This window comes from Silene latifolia, chromosome 2 (genome assembly GCF_048544455.1).
Source record: "Silene latifolia isolate original U9 population chromosome 2, ASM4854445v1, whole genome shotgun sequence".
NCBI classification, from domain to species: Eukaryota; Viridiplantae; Streptophyta; class Magnoliopsida; order Caryophyllales; family Caryophyllaceae; genus Silene; species Silene latifolia.
Genome location: NC_133527.1, coordinates 12,536,813 through 12,554,265, shown reverse-complemented (window position 1 = coordinate 12,554,265; position 17,453 = coordinate 12,536,813). Strand labels below are relative to the sequence as shown.

At 35.9% G+C, this 17,453-nt stretch overlaps 1 protein-coding gene across 1 annotated transcript; it reads left to right on the top strand.

The window, feature by feature from the left end:
- Positions 1–15,759: 15,759 nt before the first annotated feature.
- LOC141634079 (F-box/FBD/LRR-repeat protein At5g22660-like) lies at positions 15,760–17,298 on the top strand. Its single transcript, XM_074446384.1, has one exon. It carries the CDS (start codon positions 15,760–15,762, stop codon positions 17,296–17,298), a length of 1,539 nt encoding a protein of 512 aa, XP_074302485.1.
- Positions 17,299–17,453: the final 155 nt, after the last annotated feature.

Below are 17,453 nucleotides of genomic sequence, written 5' to 3'. Positions count from 1 at the left end.
GATAGATATATTAGAGAAACTAACAATTAGTAATAGTATTAACTTCAATTAAAATTTAATTATAAAATTTACTACTCTTAATAATGTTTAGTATTAAGAAGTAGAAAAAAGAAGGTTTAACACTTTTAATACTTGTCGCTTTTTTTTTTTACAAAATGACATTTTATGTAAATTTTTTTAATAATAAATCTATATATATTTAAATTTCGGCTATCAAAATTTTATACTTTTGATAGTATTCACAGTCAAAATTCGTGAAGTTGAACTCCGAAATTAAAAGAGAATGTAAGCTTTGGTTTGGAACTTTGAATGAGGGGGAGTAAATGAAATTAAACAGCATGACCCAATTGTAGATAATTACATAATGAAGCTTAATTATAGAGTAATTTTCATTTAGGCGGGAAAATTTAGAGATCACGTAATCGGATCAGTCCGGCTGGGATTGAGTCAGGTCAAGTCGGAACAGGTCCATCCTTATTGTGTCGGGTCATTTCGTGTCGAGCGATATATCGGGTGATGCCGGGTTTGGGTCCATTCATTATTATCGGGTCTAGTCGCCAGTCGGGAACGGAGTCGGGTTCAAATCGGGCCGGGTCGGGATCAGGTTCGGGTCATTGAGGATCGGGTCATGTTGGCTTACGGGTCGTCATCGTTTCGGTGCGATATTCTCGGGTTTGATCAGTTTAGGTTAGGCGGGTCGGGTCAAACATGCCGGATCTAGGTACAAGAGCAAATAAAAGCGATAATGGAAGGTTTCCATTAGATTGGTTTTCAATTGTAAGTGCCATAAGGAGTTCTAAATTGTTCTTTCCTTTTAAAAAAAAGCGATAATTGAAGGACAAAATTTAGGTTAGACAAATAAGTTCTATATACTCCGTAGATGGTAAACATAGCCACATAAGGTGAACCTTATGGCCTCTAACCCCTTACTAATGGCTGTCGGAGGCAATGGACCAACGAGGAAGAGGAAGAGGAAGAGTAAGATGAGATGGAAGAGGAAGCGGACGAGGACGAACATAAGGGAAGACAGGCTAAGTTCTCTCCCTGACGACATTCTTATCAAAATTCTGTCCTGCCTTCCTCTTCGATTAGCCATGGCCACCGGGAGTTTATCGTGGCGATGGCGTGATCTTTGGACTAACGTAACGTCGATCCATATAGAGAGCAATGAATTCGACTACTCGCGTGACATAGACTCCACTTTTAATAATATTATAACCCGAATTACCTCACCCTTCATCCACAGTTTCTCTGTTGAATTAGGAGACGAGTGTGATTTGCGTTTGAAGATAAAATATCCAAAGTGTAATCTCAACTATTCTTGGCTTCGCCAAATTTGTGACCGCAATGTCTGTCAACTCAAGGTAACAAATACTAGGAATATCAGTGCAAATAATCATGGTATATGTAATTCTTGGACTCAACCTAGGTTTCCATTGCCAAGTTTTATTTGCGTAACACAGTCGTTGGTGTCGATCGAGCTAAACTCAACAACAATTAAGTTGCAGTTGCCTGATGATGAGGATCAAATCAATCTTCCGAATCTAAAGAAGTTACACCTTTGTTCTACCAGTATGAATATCAAGTCTCTGGAAAAATTAATCAAGGCTTGTCCGTCTCTCGAAGAATTGTGTTTTAGGTACAAGGCCGCTTGTTTACATTCTAAAGAACGTAGAATGGGCCGAAAAGGGATGATCCCGTTTTATAAAATTAACTTTTCGCATCAAAAGTTACAGCGATTGTTTATTGGAAACTTACCTTACTTGTACAGAGTTTTGCTTAATGCCCCAAAGTTGGAATATTTGGATGTTCATGCTTCAAAATCAGCGCCATTTTCCTTTGAAGTGGAACCGGTGATATCGTGTCAAGCAAAAATCTATCATACTGATTTTGATTTAGCCCTAACAAAGGATGAAATCAAGTCAATGACCAAATTTTACGGGGTGTTTCGTAATGTTACTATCCTTACACCCGATGTTTTCGTACTAGAGAACTCAGAGCTGTCAAATATGTTTTGTAATGCGACTCTGTAGAGAAAAGAAGGTTCCATGTACAGCTGCCATTATGACAAGCAAGCATCATGGACCATCAGTCCATGACATTCATCAGAGAAGAAGAAAAAAGGACGGCGGTTAATACTCAAGTCTTAGTTGTATTCAGTCTGTCATCCATCAACTTTAACAACCAGATTAGACTAGTTAGTTAACTTAGTTGTTCAATGGTTATTATCCTACTTTAGGAGTATATACTCAAGTCTCTAGGATTGTACAAATATACTTTTTCATATTATTGAATCTATGATCAGAAAACTCAACCAAAACTCTTCCAACAATGAATGCAGTCTTCTACTTTCTTCATTGGCAATAAACTCAATATGGTATCAGAGCCTCAAGAATGAGGAGACTGATAACCAATTGTGGTTGATCATTAATGGTTGAAGTACTGATCCAGTCTATTTAAACTGGACGTTGGCTTGCTGAAACTCATTCATTCACAAGCTTTCTTTCTATCCTTCCTTTCTTCTTATTCTTATCTTCCAGTTTCAAAATATCCTTCACAACAACAATGAGTACCTATTAATCTTTAATTCCTTCCGCAAATGCAATCATAGAAACCTCTGATCCTCTCTATCTCCATCCAGCTGAGAGTGCACACCCTATAGTGGTGGACACTAAACTCTCTGGAATTGAGAACTATCATGAGTGGAAAAGGCAAATGGAAATCAACATCTGCACAAAGAGGAAACTTGGTATGCTGACTGGTTTGGTGAAGAAGCCTACCAACAATCCCTTAAGGGAAGCAGCTTGGGAGACTTGCAATAGTCTTCTGATATCCTGGATCCTGCACAATGTGGAACCACAGATCAAGAGATCTGTGATGTATTCTAAAACTGCAAAGGAAATGTGGGATTATCTGCAAAAGCAGTTCTCTGTGAGCAATGGAGCCAGAAAATTCAGACTAAACAAGGAGCTGGATGATCTGGAGCAAGGAGAGAAGACCATCTGTGATTATTTTACAGATCTCAGAATACTGTGGCAGAGCATAGAGCTGATGAATGATTGGCCCCCTCTGAGTGAAATGACCCCTGAGATAGGGGCTTTCCTTGATGCTCAGCACAAAGAGCAGGAAGAAAGGAAACTCTTTCAGTTTCTCAATGGCCTGAATCCTTCCTATACCACCATGAGAAGCAATGTACTCATGATGAATCCCCTCCCAACAGCTGAGGAGGCTGTTGCTATCTTCCTGCAGGAAGAAGCACAAAGGAGGAATTACAAGACCAATGTGAAAGTTGAAACTGAGAATGCTGCTTTCTTTGCTGATCAGACTCCACCTCCACCTGACACCAGACCTCTATGCCCTGCTTGCAAAAAGAAAGGCCATGTCAGAGAGAAGTGCTGGAGAGTGGTTGGCTATCCAGCTGGCCATCCCATGGCCAAGTACTTTCCTGCCAAGCCTGAAGCTGCTAACTTTCAGAGCAGTTATGAACATGGTGGGACTGGCTTCAAGGGACACAAAGCTGGGGCGAGCAAAGGCAAGTTTCAGAAATATCCCAACAAAGGGAGAATGGCTGCCAATGCTATGACTGGTGAAGGGAGTGCTGAGATGGCTGGTGCTATTACTCTGACTACTGAACAGTTTGAGCAACTGATGAGCAACCAAAAAGGGAAAGGTATGAGCACTTATCCTGAAACTGAGGATGAAATGGAGGCCAACTTTGCAGGTATGGCTCTCATCTCTTGTAACAATGTCAATGTCAGATCCAATGAATGGATAATTGACTCAGGAGCTTCTGATCACATGATATCAGATTTAAGTCTCTTAGAAAACTGCAAAGAACTAACAGGAAAACCCAAAATTAACCTGCCAAATGGTGGTGCCTCACATGTCTCTCACACTGGTTCTTTTCAACTGAAAAATGGAATGAAACTAAATAAAGTGTTGTATGTTCCCTCATTCAAACATAACTTGTTATCTGTGCAAAAATTAATCAAGGATGAAAAATGTGTTGTGTTGTTTTATGAGCATGCTTGTGCCATACAGGACTCTCATACCAGGAGGATTAGGGCTCTGGGCAAAGAAGACAAGGGCATCTACTACCTAGTTAATAGTGCTAGCTCACCCCAAACTAGTCTAGCAAGTACTTCTGTTGGGAAATATAACACTGAACTATGTAATATTAACTCTTATTTTGTTTCTAGTACTGGTAGGAATGAAACAGAAGGCATCATTTTCAATACTTCTGATGCCTTTCAGGATCTGTGTAAGGATTTGCCAATTATTAATGAAAAGGATGGTGACATTTGGCATTTAAGGTTGGGCCATGCAAGTCATCACAAACTGAAACACATACCTTGTGTGGCTTCATCTCTTCATCAACATAATCACAGGGTGTGTATCACTTGTTCTATGGCCAAACAAACCAAGTTGCCCTACCCTATCAGACTGAGCAAAGCTTCCCATATCTTTGATCTGGTTCATGTTGATGTCTGGGGGCCCTACAGAAAGGAAACTAGGCACAAGCACAAATACTTTCTAACTCTAGTCGATGACAACTCCAGGGCCACTTGGGTTTACTTAATGAAACACAAGTCTGAAGTGCCTCAACTCCTAATTCAGTTATATCATTTTGTCCAAACTCAGTTTGAGAAAAATATCAAGATTCTGAGGTCTGATAATGCTTTGGAACTTACTGAGGGAGAAAGTAAAAAGTTCTTATTGTCTAAGGGGATATGGCAACAAACCAGCTGTGTGGACAGACCTCAACAAAATGGAGTGGTGGAGAGAAAACACAGGCATTTGTTGGAAATTAGCAGGGCTCTTAGGTTTAGTTCTGGGTTGCCTCTCACCTTTTGGGGAGATTGTGTGCTTACTGCAGCATTCATAATCAATAGACTGCCCTCGGAAGTTCTCCACAATAAAACCCCATATGAAATGCTCTTTCACAAGACACCTGATTATCAAAAACTCAAAGTCTTTGGATGTTTGGCTATGGTCTATAATCCTAGCAGGGACAAGGATAAATTTCAACCTAGGGGTATTCCCTGTATCTTTCTTGGATATCCTCTATATCAGAAGGGTTACAGAGTTTATCACATAGTCAAGAGGCATGTGTTTGTGTCCAGGGATGTCAGGTTTTTTGAGCAGGTGTTTCCTTGCAAAATAAAGAAGTTTGGAGCTTATTTACACTCTCTGCAACCTGAGTTATCCCCTCCTATCAACAGTGAGATTTTTGTAGCTGATGATGCCCCACAGCTCACTTCTCCTCCATCTGCTGAGCCATCTGCTGACTCTGATTTTGGCAATGTACATGGTCCTGGAACAAGAGAGACTGCCACTGAAGCCACTAGACCCCCACGGGCTAGAAGAGCTCCAGCTTGGGCCCAGGACTTTGTTGTTGACAATCCTGTTATGGCCCCCATCCCCATAGCTAATGTGGCACAACTTCATCTCACCATAGAGGATGCTAAGACTTTTGCTGGTCATGCTGTTTTGACCAAAAATGATCCTGTTCATTTCAGTGAAGCTGTCCAAGACAAGGTCTGGGTTCAAGCTATGAATCTGGAGCTCCAAGCTCTGGATGCTAATCACACTTGGGTACTCACAGATTTACCTAAGGGAAGGCAAGCCATAGGGTGTAAATGGATCTATAAGACCAAATATAACCCAGATGGGTCCATTGAGAGGCATAAAGCTCGTCTGGTTATACAAGGGTTCAGAAAAAGGTATGGCCTGGATTATGAAGAGACCTTTGCTCCTGTGGCCAAAATGTCCACTGTGAGGGCATTACTTGCTGTCATTTCTATGAAAAATTGGGTCACTTGTCAAATGGACGTCTCTAATGCCTTCTTACATGGAGACCTTGAAGAGAATGTCTACATGAAACTCCCTCCAGGTTACTGTAATGGCATGATCACTCTGCCAGGCCAGGGGGAGTGTGATCCTAAGTCTTCTGGCAAGGTCTGTAAACTACTAAAATCCCTGTATGGACTCAAACAAGTTCCAAGACAATGGTTTTCAAAGTTATCCCAAGTTCTCTTAGAATGCCATTATAAGCAATCCCAGGCTGATCATTCTCTATTTATCAAACAACATCATGGCAAAACAACAGTTGTACTGGTTTATGTTGATGATATGGTTATTGCTGGAGATGACTTGCCTGAAATAGCTGCATTAAAGGCTCAACTAAGCTCTGCATTCCTTATGAAGGACTTGGGAGAGTTGACATATTTCTTAGGCCTTGAAATTGCCAGGAGTAGTGCTGGCATATTTATCTCACAAAGAAGGTACACCTTGGACTTATTATCTACCTTTGGCATGAACAAATCCAAGGCTCTAAGGCTACCTGTTAATCCTGTCCTTAAATTGGAACCTGGCAAAGGGACTCTTCTGCCCCAGCCTGATATTTACAGAAAACTGGTGGGGAAACTGATTTATCTCACCATTTCTAGGCCTGATATCTCTTTTTCAGTCCAGATGTTGAGCCAGTTCTTGCAAAGTCCAACCTCTGATCACATGCAGGCAGCTAGAAGAGTTCTCAAGTATCTTAAGTCTGCCCCAGGTCAAGGAGTGCTCTTTGCTAGCTCCTCTGCTGCTCAGCTCACAGCTTACTGTGATTCAGACTGGGCCCCCTGTGCTTACAGCAGGAAATAAACCACAGGGTATTGTGTGCTTCTTGGCCAATCTCCCATCTCCTGGAAATCCAAGAAACAATCAGTTGTATCCAGATCATCAGCTGAAGCTGAGTATAGAGCAATGGCCATGACCACTTGTGAAATAACTTGGCTCTTTCATTTGCTTCAGGATCTCGAGCTCTCTCACTTAGGACCAGCTCACCTAAAATGTGACAACCAAGCTGCCTTGGCCATTGCTGCTAATCCCGTATATCATGAGAGTACCAAACATATTGAGGTTGACTGTCACTTCATTCGAGAAAAAATCCAACACGGACTACTTACTACCTCTTATGTTAATACCAAAGAGCAGGTTGCAGATATTCTCACCAAATCTTGTCCCGTGTCACAGCATCACTACCTCATGTCCAAGATGGGAGTGTCAACTGGTCTCCACTCACATCTTGAGGGGGAGTGTAGAGAAAAGAAGGTTCCATGTACAGCTGCCATTATGACAAGCAAGCATCATGGACCATCAGTCCATGACATTCATCAGAGAAGAAGAAAAAAGGACGGCGGTTAATACTCAAGTCTTAGTTGTATTCAGTCTGTCATCCATCAACTTTAACAACCAGATTAGACTAGTTAGTTAACTTAGTTGTTCAATGGTTATTATCCTACTTTAGGAGTATATACTCAAGTCTCTAGGATTGTACAAATATACTTTTTCATATTATTGAATCTATGATCAGAAAACTCAACCAAAACTCTTCCAACAATGAATGCAGTCTTCTACTTTCTTCATTGGCAATAAACTCAATAGACTCAGCTGACACTATCATGTCTATCAATGTATACGTCCTACATCGATATTTTGTTGGGAATAATGGAGTTGTGTCCTGTATTAGAAGTTCCCACACTACAATCCTGGGATAGATACGATATGGAGTGGGCCGTCAAAACGCGTGGCCTTATTAGCACATTGCAGCGAGGACTGAAGACGATAAAGATAGAAATCTACTGTAATATTAATGATAAAACCGCGAAATATTTAGTAGAGTTGGTAGAGTACTTATTAAGCAACTAGTTTAGGAGTCGTGCAAAGTTGCACGGGCGTGTATAGATTGTATATATAAACTTTTCGTAAATTCTTAGATTTACACCATTGTATTGGTTTCTTATTTAAGGTAATTGATTTCCCATATGTTACATGGAAATTATATATACTTGACAATTACAAATGCAAATACAATACTTCTATAACAGTATAATCTACAGATTTATATAGTATTAATTTTTTTTTTTCAAAATTACATTAGTATTAAGAGAGTATTAATTGTAAAAACATAGTTACACTCTTGTTGTATATCATGCTTACACCCGTCGTATCTCATATCTTTGATTAGAGCATACATATGCCGACATGTTTACACCTATGTTAAAGCATGTTAATAATTTCAAATATCGACAAATTTTACCATATAGGATAAGTTTTGAAATGTTTGCAAAAAAATTAAAATTGAAATGAGGACAAAATAAAAAGTAGAATTACGAATTAAATCAAAACAATATCAGTTAACGTATACACTTGAAAACTTGGAATAAAAGGAAAGAACGCTTATAAGACTATGAGTTACACATTATGATATCTCTATAAATTATTTTCTATTTGATACTAATCAGTATATGTAAATGATCATACTAAAACCTCTTTGAGCTTTTGAAATTATTTTACGACCCGTTAATCGCGAAACATATTTGGTCTCTATGTCCCATAACATTACTCGTGTCTCATATCTTTTGATGCACACATTCAAAAGTCATAAACTAAGTTGAATTTATTTTTTAGTTTCAAGGTATTCAATATTTGACTAATAGAAATTGGTACAAAATCAATTTGAAAATCAATTTGATGTTCATTTTTGTTAACATGGTGGACTCATTTTATAGTTAATATTAGTCGTGTTTGAGTTAGTAGATATAAATTTGATGATCATTGTGGGCCATTTGTTTAGTTGGCTAATGAATTTTGGTAAAATTATGTTTAGTATGAGGTGAGTATTTAGGCGAGAAATTAAAAAATATATTTATGGTTTATGTTTTACTCCTTATTTATAAGAAATAAGAAATTGGTCACTTTTATCAATGTAAGTAGAATGTAGACTGGTAAAAGTGACCAATTTATAAGAAATAGTGAACATCTTGTGTAAAAATGATTGTTTTTTTTAAGTAGTCAGTGTTAATAACAAAATAGTGGTAACTTTTAATATCAAAAGCTAAATTTTTACCATAAAATGGTTACTTTTATGCGGTTCCACCATATTAGGGTATCATATCATAGTATAATTTGTGACTGAGAATTAAGCCCTTGACACTCTAGAATATAGACCCCTTATTCATGTTAGCTAATGTTAAATATACATCCAATCAAAACTCTCTAATGCATACCCTTTAATCCTTTATTAATGTTTAAACAATGTCAACCTACTCATAATCAAATTTCATTCGTATAAATTGCATTAACAAATAAAAAAATTTGAGGGAGATTGGAGATAGCCTCTAAATAAGTTACTGATATAACATTGTACTCATTTATTCGTTTTCATGACCATTATATAATTATATTGTTAATCATGACTTGAAACGACACTTTAACTTTGTATATATTCTTATAATAAGTGTACTCATTTTATTTTTAACCATGTTTTCACCTGTTTTATTGCCCGTGGACCGTTGTACTGTTTTGTATTATAATTATAAAATAAGCTCATAATAAATTTATTGTGAGACCTTCTCTAAAGACATTTACCCAATGCTTCTCAAATCCAATTTGTTAGTTGTTAGATTATTCAATTTACTTGTGCAAGAAAAGGGGAGATGCTATAATAGCATGATAATCAAAGATCGGCAACAAAACATTAAGTTCATAGTAAAAAAAATTAATCAAGAAAATACTATGACAATTGTTATTGTTTTATTAATTAGTATAGATAGTTAGATTGAAAGTTATGAACACTTCAACATGAGTAAAAACTTTAACAAATAGCTATTCACACCGGTTTAAAAACGTAAAAGGAATGATTTTGAGACTAACGATTATCTAAATTGCATTATTAAACAATATTGTCTAATTGAGTAAAAACATGATGCTTGAAAATTTTAAATTCATGCCAAACAATTGTATATACTATATAGGATATGAAAATTATTTAAAAAAGTCCACAAAATTTTAAAACTAATTATGATATTATGGAGACCTTATAATATAGAGAAGTTAGTAAAAACAACAATAAAATATGGTGGTATAAATCTTATGCTAACAACATAAAATAAATTTTATATATTGGGTATTTAGTTAGTGGGCCTATTTTTAAGGAATCATAAAATCTATGTTAAATGTGGGAGTGAGGTTTTGGAGGGAAAAAAATATGTTATGGTTGTTGTTTTATTATTTTATATAGATTCGGTTGATTTAAAACACTTCCATGTTACAGTAGATTCGAGTTCTCATAGAATGGACCGGGAAATGAAGCTATGCAAGCCACTCTACCAATGTCCAGTGCTTTCAGAAGGGTGTGAGGTCGAATTTGTAGGAAGATTTTTTAAGATGTCTCGAAAGGCCGCTCTAAAATTTTTAATAGCAAATGGCAAAGATAGTCCTATCAACTGATTGCTGTTGCCTATTGCAGTTCACGGTGATTCTATTGTGTTTGGTCGGTAACTTCTAGGGCAGAGCAAAAAATCCGATTATCCAAACTGATCCGATATCCGATCCGAATCTGATCCGAATGTTTGGATATCTGATCCGAAAGTTAAGTTTGGTTTGGATATCTGATCCGAAATCTTTGGTTTTGGTTTGGATATGGATATTAGAATTAAAACATTTGGATATCCGATCCGATCCGAAACTATAGTTTTCTAGTATAATTTCGAGAAAATAAAATTTTATTTGATACAACAACTTAATTAATGTTTAAAATATTAGAGAAATATCTAGGTGGTACTTAAATTTTATGTCGAGAATATTGGAATAAGAATACTAAAGAAAATCATAATGTAAGACTATGAATAAAATCGTGTTTCAAACTTAATTTTAAAGTAAATTCTAAAGTATGGATATCCGATGGATATCCGCATCCGATCCGATTATTTTGGATACGCGAACATTGGATATCCGAAACATTTGGTTTGGATATTGGATATCTAACTTCAGGATTTTTAATATGGATATCCGATCCGAACTAGCACTTTGGATCAAATACCTGATCCGTACTCTGCCCTAGTAACTTCCAATAAGAAACGCCTTTTATGCCTTTATAAATTATCTCGTTTCTTTTATATGATCAGGCATAGAACATTTTTTGGCAAATTGGAGTTAATTAGCAAAATAATTAGGGAATTGGAGTTCCTTTGAAACTATTTTGCCCCAATGGTGTCCACGTCATCAGTTTCATTTTTTTTTTCCAATTTTTAGGCAAAGTCGCTAAGTCCTCTACTTCTTGAATTTACATTTCACTATCATCGGATTCGAATTCTAAGTCTGTTTTCAGACCTGAAAGTCTGAAACAACAGTAAACTCAAAGGAGATTTAAGTCAAACGACGTTCCTCTATCAAAACAATCCTTTATCGATTCCCGGTGTCAAGCATCCGTGCAGTCAAGATTGGAGATGAACACCTTAGTGAAGGTGAATTTAAATAAAGTCATCAAGAATCTATTTCCAAAAATCGTTATTCAAAGTCAAGGGGAAATAAAGTCATCAAGACGACCCTCCCTACATCAAACACTCAAATTCAAGTAAAGACTGAATATGGAATAAATAGAAATTGTACCCCGAACGAAAATTAAATGTACACTTGGTAGACTTCTCTCTAAAAAAAAAACTCTTTCTAAAAACCCTAGCCTTCATCAACTATACGGGGCTCCCATCGATATCAATCGATGGTAAGCCCCAAAATTGCTTTATTTTTCAATCAATAGTTTGCAATCTATTTTCCTTTATGTTTTTGTTTAATTTCCGCTTTCGTTTTTGTTTCGTCTCTCTTTCTGAGGGCTCCGTCCCCGTCTATCGGTGGTGTCCTTCTCTCGCCTTGAGAGCTTTCGTTTTCAGTTCGTTTGCGCTTTTTCTAATAAGTCGTGAAAGATCGGCGTTGTTATAGATCGTTATATGGTTTTACATATTTTGTCCGATTCATGGCTACAATCAATCACGTCAGAAGAAATGGATACTCGTCAAGGAAGATTCGGAGACCCTCTTATGGATGAAAGCCTTTTGCGGCGAATCGATGATGGAGACTCTGTTGCAGTGTTTCATTCTTTGAACAAGAATTTATTTTCTATGGTTGTAATCGATTTGTATCCGATTGAGCTTGACATATGTTGTAGATGTCGTATGACTTTTTATTAATGATAATTATCTTTTTTCAAAAAAAAAAGAAATTGTACCCCGAACATTCAACTCTATAAAATCAAGTTTCGAGCTTGGGCCTAAAATTTGTGAGCCAATTCCAAATAATCGTTCTCTGCCCCAATATGATTTTGGGAATAACGGGCAGTACAATTTTCAATCTGAATCCTATTTATCCTCTAAACTTTAGGATATACGGAGTAAATTAAAAGAATCCGTTATCTCAAAAGTCAAAACTTTAAAAGGATATATATCCGGTTTTTTTCTTTTTTACTAAAATAACTATTTTTCTTAAAGTATTTATCAAATTAACTATTTTCAAATTTTAATTCCTATTTTAACCATTTTTGAAACTTTAGAAATATAATTAATCTAGACAATGGCTAGTTTGGGAATAAATTTGGCATAATGGCTAATTTGGTAAAAAAAAAAAAGATAATATTAAAATTAATTGATTTTCCATGATGACAATTAGTATGTATATATTTTTCATCAACCCGTAAATACTAAAAGATGTATTTTTTTAATCTATATATTACTTATTATTCTAAATCTTAAAAATTTTCATTGAGCATATTGTCTTTGTAAATATAAAAAATTAAAAAATAACAAGCATGTCATTTATGAGGAAATAAAAAAGTCGTATTTTTTTATATGTAATCATATACTACTTATATATAAGTGTTTTAACATAAGTGACATTTATAAAAATAAGATAAATACAAACAAGATTGGAAAGAAAAAGTAAAAGTCTGTCAATATCCGGACCATGGACTAAAATATTGTACTCCTAATGAAAATCTTTAAATTGTATGACATGAAAATATTTCTCCTACTCTGATAATGGCCTTGTTTGGCATACATCGAAAGCAGATTTATAATAGATGATAACCATAGCAGAATACGGTTAGCAGATTCTAATAGCAGGCTTGACTATCAAATTAACTTAGGTAGTATTTCGAAACGCGGAATTGATTTCATTTTCATGATTTCAAATGTAGAAAACAAAATGTTTGAATTCAACTCCAAAAACTCATTAAAGGATCACATGGAATTCAATTTCTCAATGGTGTTTCAGAAGACCATGGAATTGGACTTGGGCGGAGCATGTACATGTCGATGTCACCAATTTTTTTCTTATAATTTTTTTTTATTAAAATAAATAAATATTGTGACGAAAAATATTCGCGTTTAAAGAAAAATCATAGATAAAAATATTGCATTGAAATTTGTATCACAAAAAAACCTTAATCAAATAGTGATAAAATTGAAGTGACTACTATATGGTGAGAATTTGAGAATCCCAAATTTAATTAGGTTGAAATTGAAAAGCAATTGAATTCAATTTCAATTTCAAATTTTAAGGGTTTCCAAAAACTTGAAAAATCTCATTTTCAAAATTCAGTTCCAATTCTAGGTTTGCAAACATGCTGTTAGCAGATTTAGGAAAAAGTATTTGAAAATCGACACATAATATGACTATTATATCATTTCATGTACAAATTGAATATGATCTTCAGCTCTTAGAATATGCTGTTTATCGAAAAGTAGATTATGACCATATGTTATGAGAGTATGTCATCTACTACTAGTTGAGATCCCGTGCTAAAGCACGGTATTTGTGAGAGTTGGATATATAGAGGCTAGAGCTCGTAAAAATTTAAAATATTTACATAAATGAGTATTTATAATAAATGTTGTAATGTACTAATTATAATGTAGTAGTATTATATAAAAAAAGGGTTATTATTCAAAGGATCTTTACATTAAGTTATTTTTGTGTGAACCTATTTTTATTATGAAAAGTAATGATAGCTGGCGATTATGGAACAACATAATCTAATATAGATTCACTACTTTGTTATTGCATTGTTCAGAAAAATTTATAGATGACTTAATCTTTTAGTTTTAGTTATAGAAGGATTATAGGGGATAAGAGGATTGAGTTAGGTACGTAATGTATCTACAACGCATATTGACCTTATAACGGAACATATATAAACAGTATACGACACATCTAGAAGGATGATTTACAAACAATTAAAAATACTATTTACCCTCATACTGTTTTTTCTTTTATTTTTAATAGGAAAAATTTAAAGTATTGAATCTTACTCCATATACTTTATTAAGAACTACCCATATTAATAAGGATGAGATAACTTAAAATAAAGAAGAAAGTTTATTTTAAAAAAAAATGCAAATAAAATTGAAACCATGCAAATTTGGCGCATCTTGTATGTCAATGATTAAAAGATTAATATATTTCAGGCAATATATTTCGTAGTATATATAAGTATATAATCTCGTAGGAAGATTTGGTAGTGTATAATACCGGTCGCACTTTCTTTTGTACTATAACAATTACGTTGAATTCGAAAAGAATAATTTAATTTGACTTTATAATTTATTGAGATATTTTATTATATGGCAAATTTGTTAGTAAATCAATCATCAATTATTATAATTTTAGCATGGGCCCACCATTATTGTCAATCATTTGGGCTGGAAAATATTGAGTAGTTCTTATTCTTTTAGTTTAGTGGGGATTGACGTTGGAATCTACTAATTTTACTCAATATGCTATTTGTCAAATAGAACCATATTATTTTATTATATATTATTTTGACATATTCTCCTACTCTAACAAAATAAACAAAATACACAAATTTTCACTTGTGATGGACACTATCCGTCACAAGTGAGTGACGGGTCACTTTTCTCTCACACAAAAATAAACGTAGATCTTTAATATAAGTTAAAAGTACATGAATTATTGTTTAAGACAATTAATCTTAAGATGCAAATAAAATAAGAGTAAATGCCTAGGGAAGAACAAGATGTTTGTCTTATCCATCCATATAAGTGGAATATTATTTCATCGGTTTTAATCTTAAGACGGATATATTTGTTTTAAGAGAGATGTGAAAACTTGGGTGAAATTTTTAAGGGTCTCGGATTTAAGCTCCTCAAGAGTAGATTTGGCAAAATTAACCCGATCTGAACCCGACCCGATACCCGAATTCAAGACCCGAATCCCAAATTGACCCGAATGATTATTGTTGTAAACAGATTATTGTCCATGAATAACTCGACAAAAACTTACCCGAAAATGACCCGAACCCGAAATTACCCGATCCGACATGATCCCGACCGAAAGCCAGCAAACCCGAAATTGACCCGACCCAAACCCGACCCGTTTGACAGTTCTTAAGAGCAATCTTGTGGAGTGTTTATGACTTCACGCTATATTTTCTAGACTTCGAGTATGTCACTTTCGAGTGCATGTTTTATTAGTATACGTGGTTTGCAGACTATCACGTATACATGGGATTTACTCATTGCACACTAAAGATAACAGCCTAATAGTTGCGGGGTCGCCTCGGCACAAAAAAAAAAAAAGTAACAACCAATAATATTTGCTCCATATGGTGTAGTCTAGTCCGGTCCATAGGATTTATGGTTCATACCGGACTAAACCAATATAACTATGATCCGGTCGAGATCTAACATTTTAAATTTATTTTGATCTTCAATCCACTAAGTTTGGTCTGATCCGGTCCGGTCCGGTCTGATCTCGGGCCAATGAACACCCTAGGTACAGCCGAGAACAAAAACGATAATCGAAGGAAATTTAGGTTAACCAAATAACTTATTACTGCGTAGATGATATACATGGGGATGGGGTGAAGTGTGAACCTTATGACCCTAAGTCCTCAACCCCTTACTGTCTTACTTACTGATGGCCGTCAATGGTAATGAACCAAAGAGGAAGAGGATGAACAAAATGGAAGACAGGCTGAGTTCTCTTCACGACGACATTCTTGTCGAAATTCTCTCCCGCCTTCCTCTTCGATTAGCCATGGCCACCGGATGTTTATCGCGGCGATGGTGTAGTCTATGGACTAAGGTAACGTCTATCCATATAGACAACCATAAATTCAACTGCTCGCATGACTTAGAAACCACTTTTAATGATATCATTACTCGAATTACCTCACCCTTCATCCACAGTTTCTCTGTGGAACTTGGACTGCACCAAATTTACCTCACCCTTCACCACTTTCCGTACGTAGAATATCCAGAGCGTATTTTCAACTATTCTTGGCTTTACCGAATTTGTGACCGGAATGTCCGTGAACTCAAGGTAACAAATACTTGCAGAGAAGGGACGTATCCTGATATATATTATTATAATTGGATTCAATCTAGGTTTTCATTGCCAAGTTGTATTTGCGTAACACAGTCGTTGGTATCGATCGAGCTAGACACAACGCTTAAGTTGCAGTTGCCTGATCATGGGGACCAAATCAATCTTCCTAATCTAAACAAGTTACACCTTTGTTCTACCAGTTTGAATCTCGAGTCTTTGGAAAAATTAATCAAGGCTTGTCCGTCTCTCGAAGAATTGGGTTTTGTGTACAAGTCTTTCTCAAATCCTTTCAAACATGGATGGGATCGAAGTGGGTTGATCTCGCTTTGTAACATTAAGTTTTCGCATCAACGTTTACAGCGATTGTTTATTAAAAACTTACCTTGCAACTATAGAGTTGTGCTTAATGCCCCAAAGTTGGAGTATTTGGCTATTCACGCTTCAAAATCAGTGGGATTTCGCTTTGAAGAGGAACCGGTGATATCGTGTGAAGCAAAAATCCGTCTTACCAAGTATACTGATTGTGATTGTGCCCTAACAGAGGATGAAATCAAGTCAATGACCAAATTTTATGGGGTATTTAGTAATGTTACTATCCTTTCACCCGAAGTTTTTGTACTAATGAATTCATGGCCATCAAATATGTTTTGTAATGCAACTCGGCTGACACTGTCAATGGATATGCCTTCCAACGTCAAGATTTTGTTGGCGATACTAGAGTTGTGTCCTGTATTAGACGTTCTCGTACTAAAAATCCAGGATACAGAAGGTATGGAGATCAGGGACGCTGAAATGCCTTGCCAGGTTGGGACGTGGCAACGAGTACTCAAGAAGGTAAACATAGAAATCAACTGTAACAGTAATGGCAAAACCACGAATTCTTTCGTAAAGTTGGTAGAGTACTTGTTAAGCAATTCCGTAGATTTAAAGCAGTTCCATATTAAAGTAAATTGGAGTTGTTATGAAATGGCAAATGAAATCCGGGAAATGAAGCTATGCATGATTGTCTACCATGGTCCGGTGCTCTCAGAAGGGTGTGAGGTCGAATTTGTAGGGAGATTTTTCAAGATGTCTCGAAAGGCCGATCTAAAAGATTGGATAACAAATGGGAAAGATGTCTCACGGTGATTCTATTGTTTTTAGTCGGTAACTTTAACTTCTTTCATTGATAGACGCTTTTTCTGCCTTTGTACTTGACGATATTAAGCACTATTCCATTCCCAGTTCTCTGTGTCTGCAACAAATCTTCTTCACTGATAGTTACGCTAGACCGGCTTCGTGTA

What these genes read in the sequence shown, in the direction of transcription:
- LOC141634079 (XM_074446384.1), top strand. Translation starts at nt 15,760, where the DNA reads ATGGCCGTCAATGGTAATGAACCAAAGAGGAAGAGGATGAACAAAATG.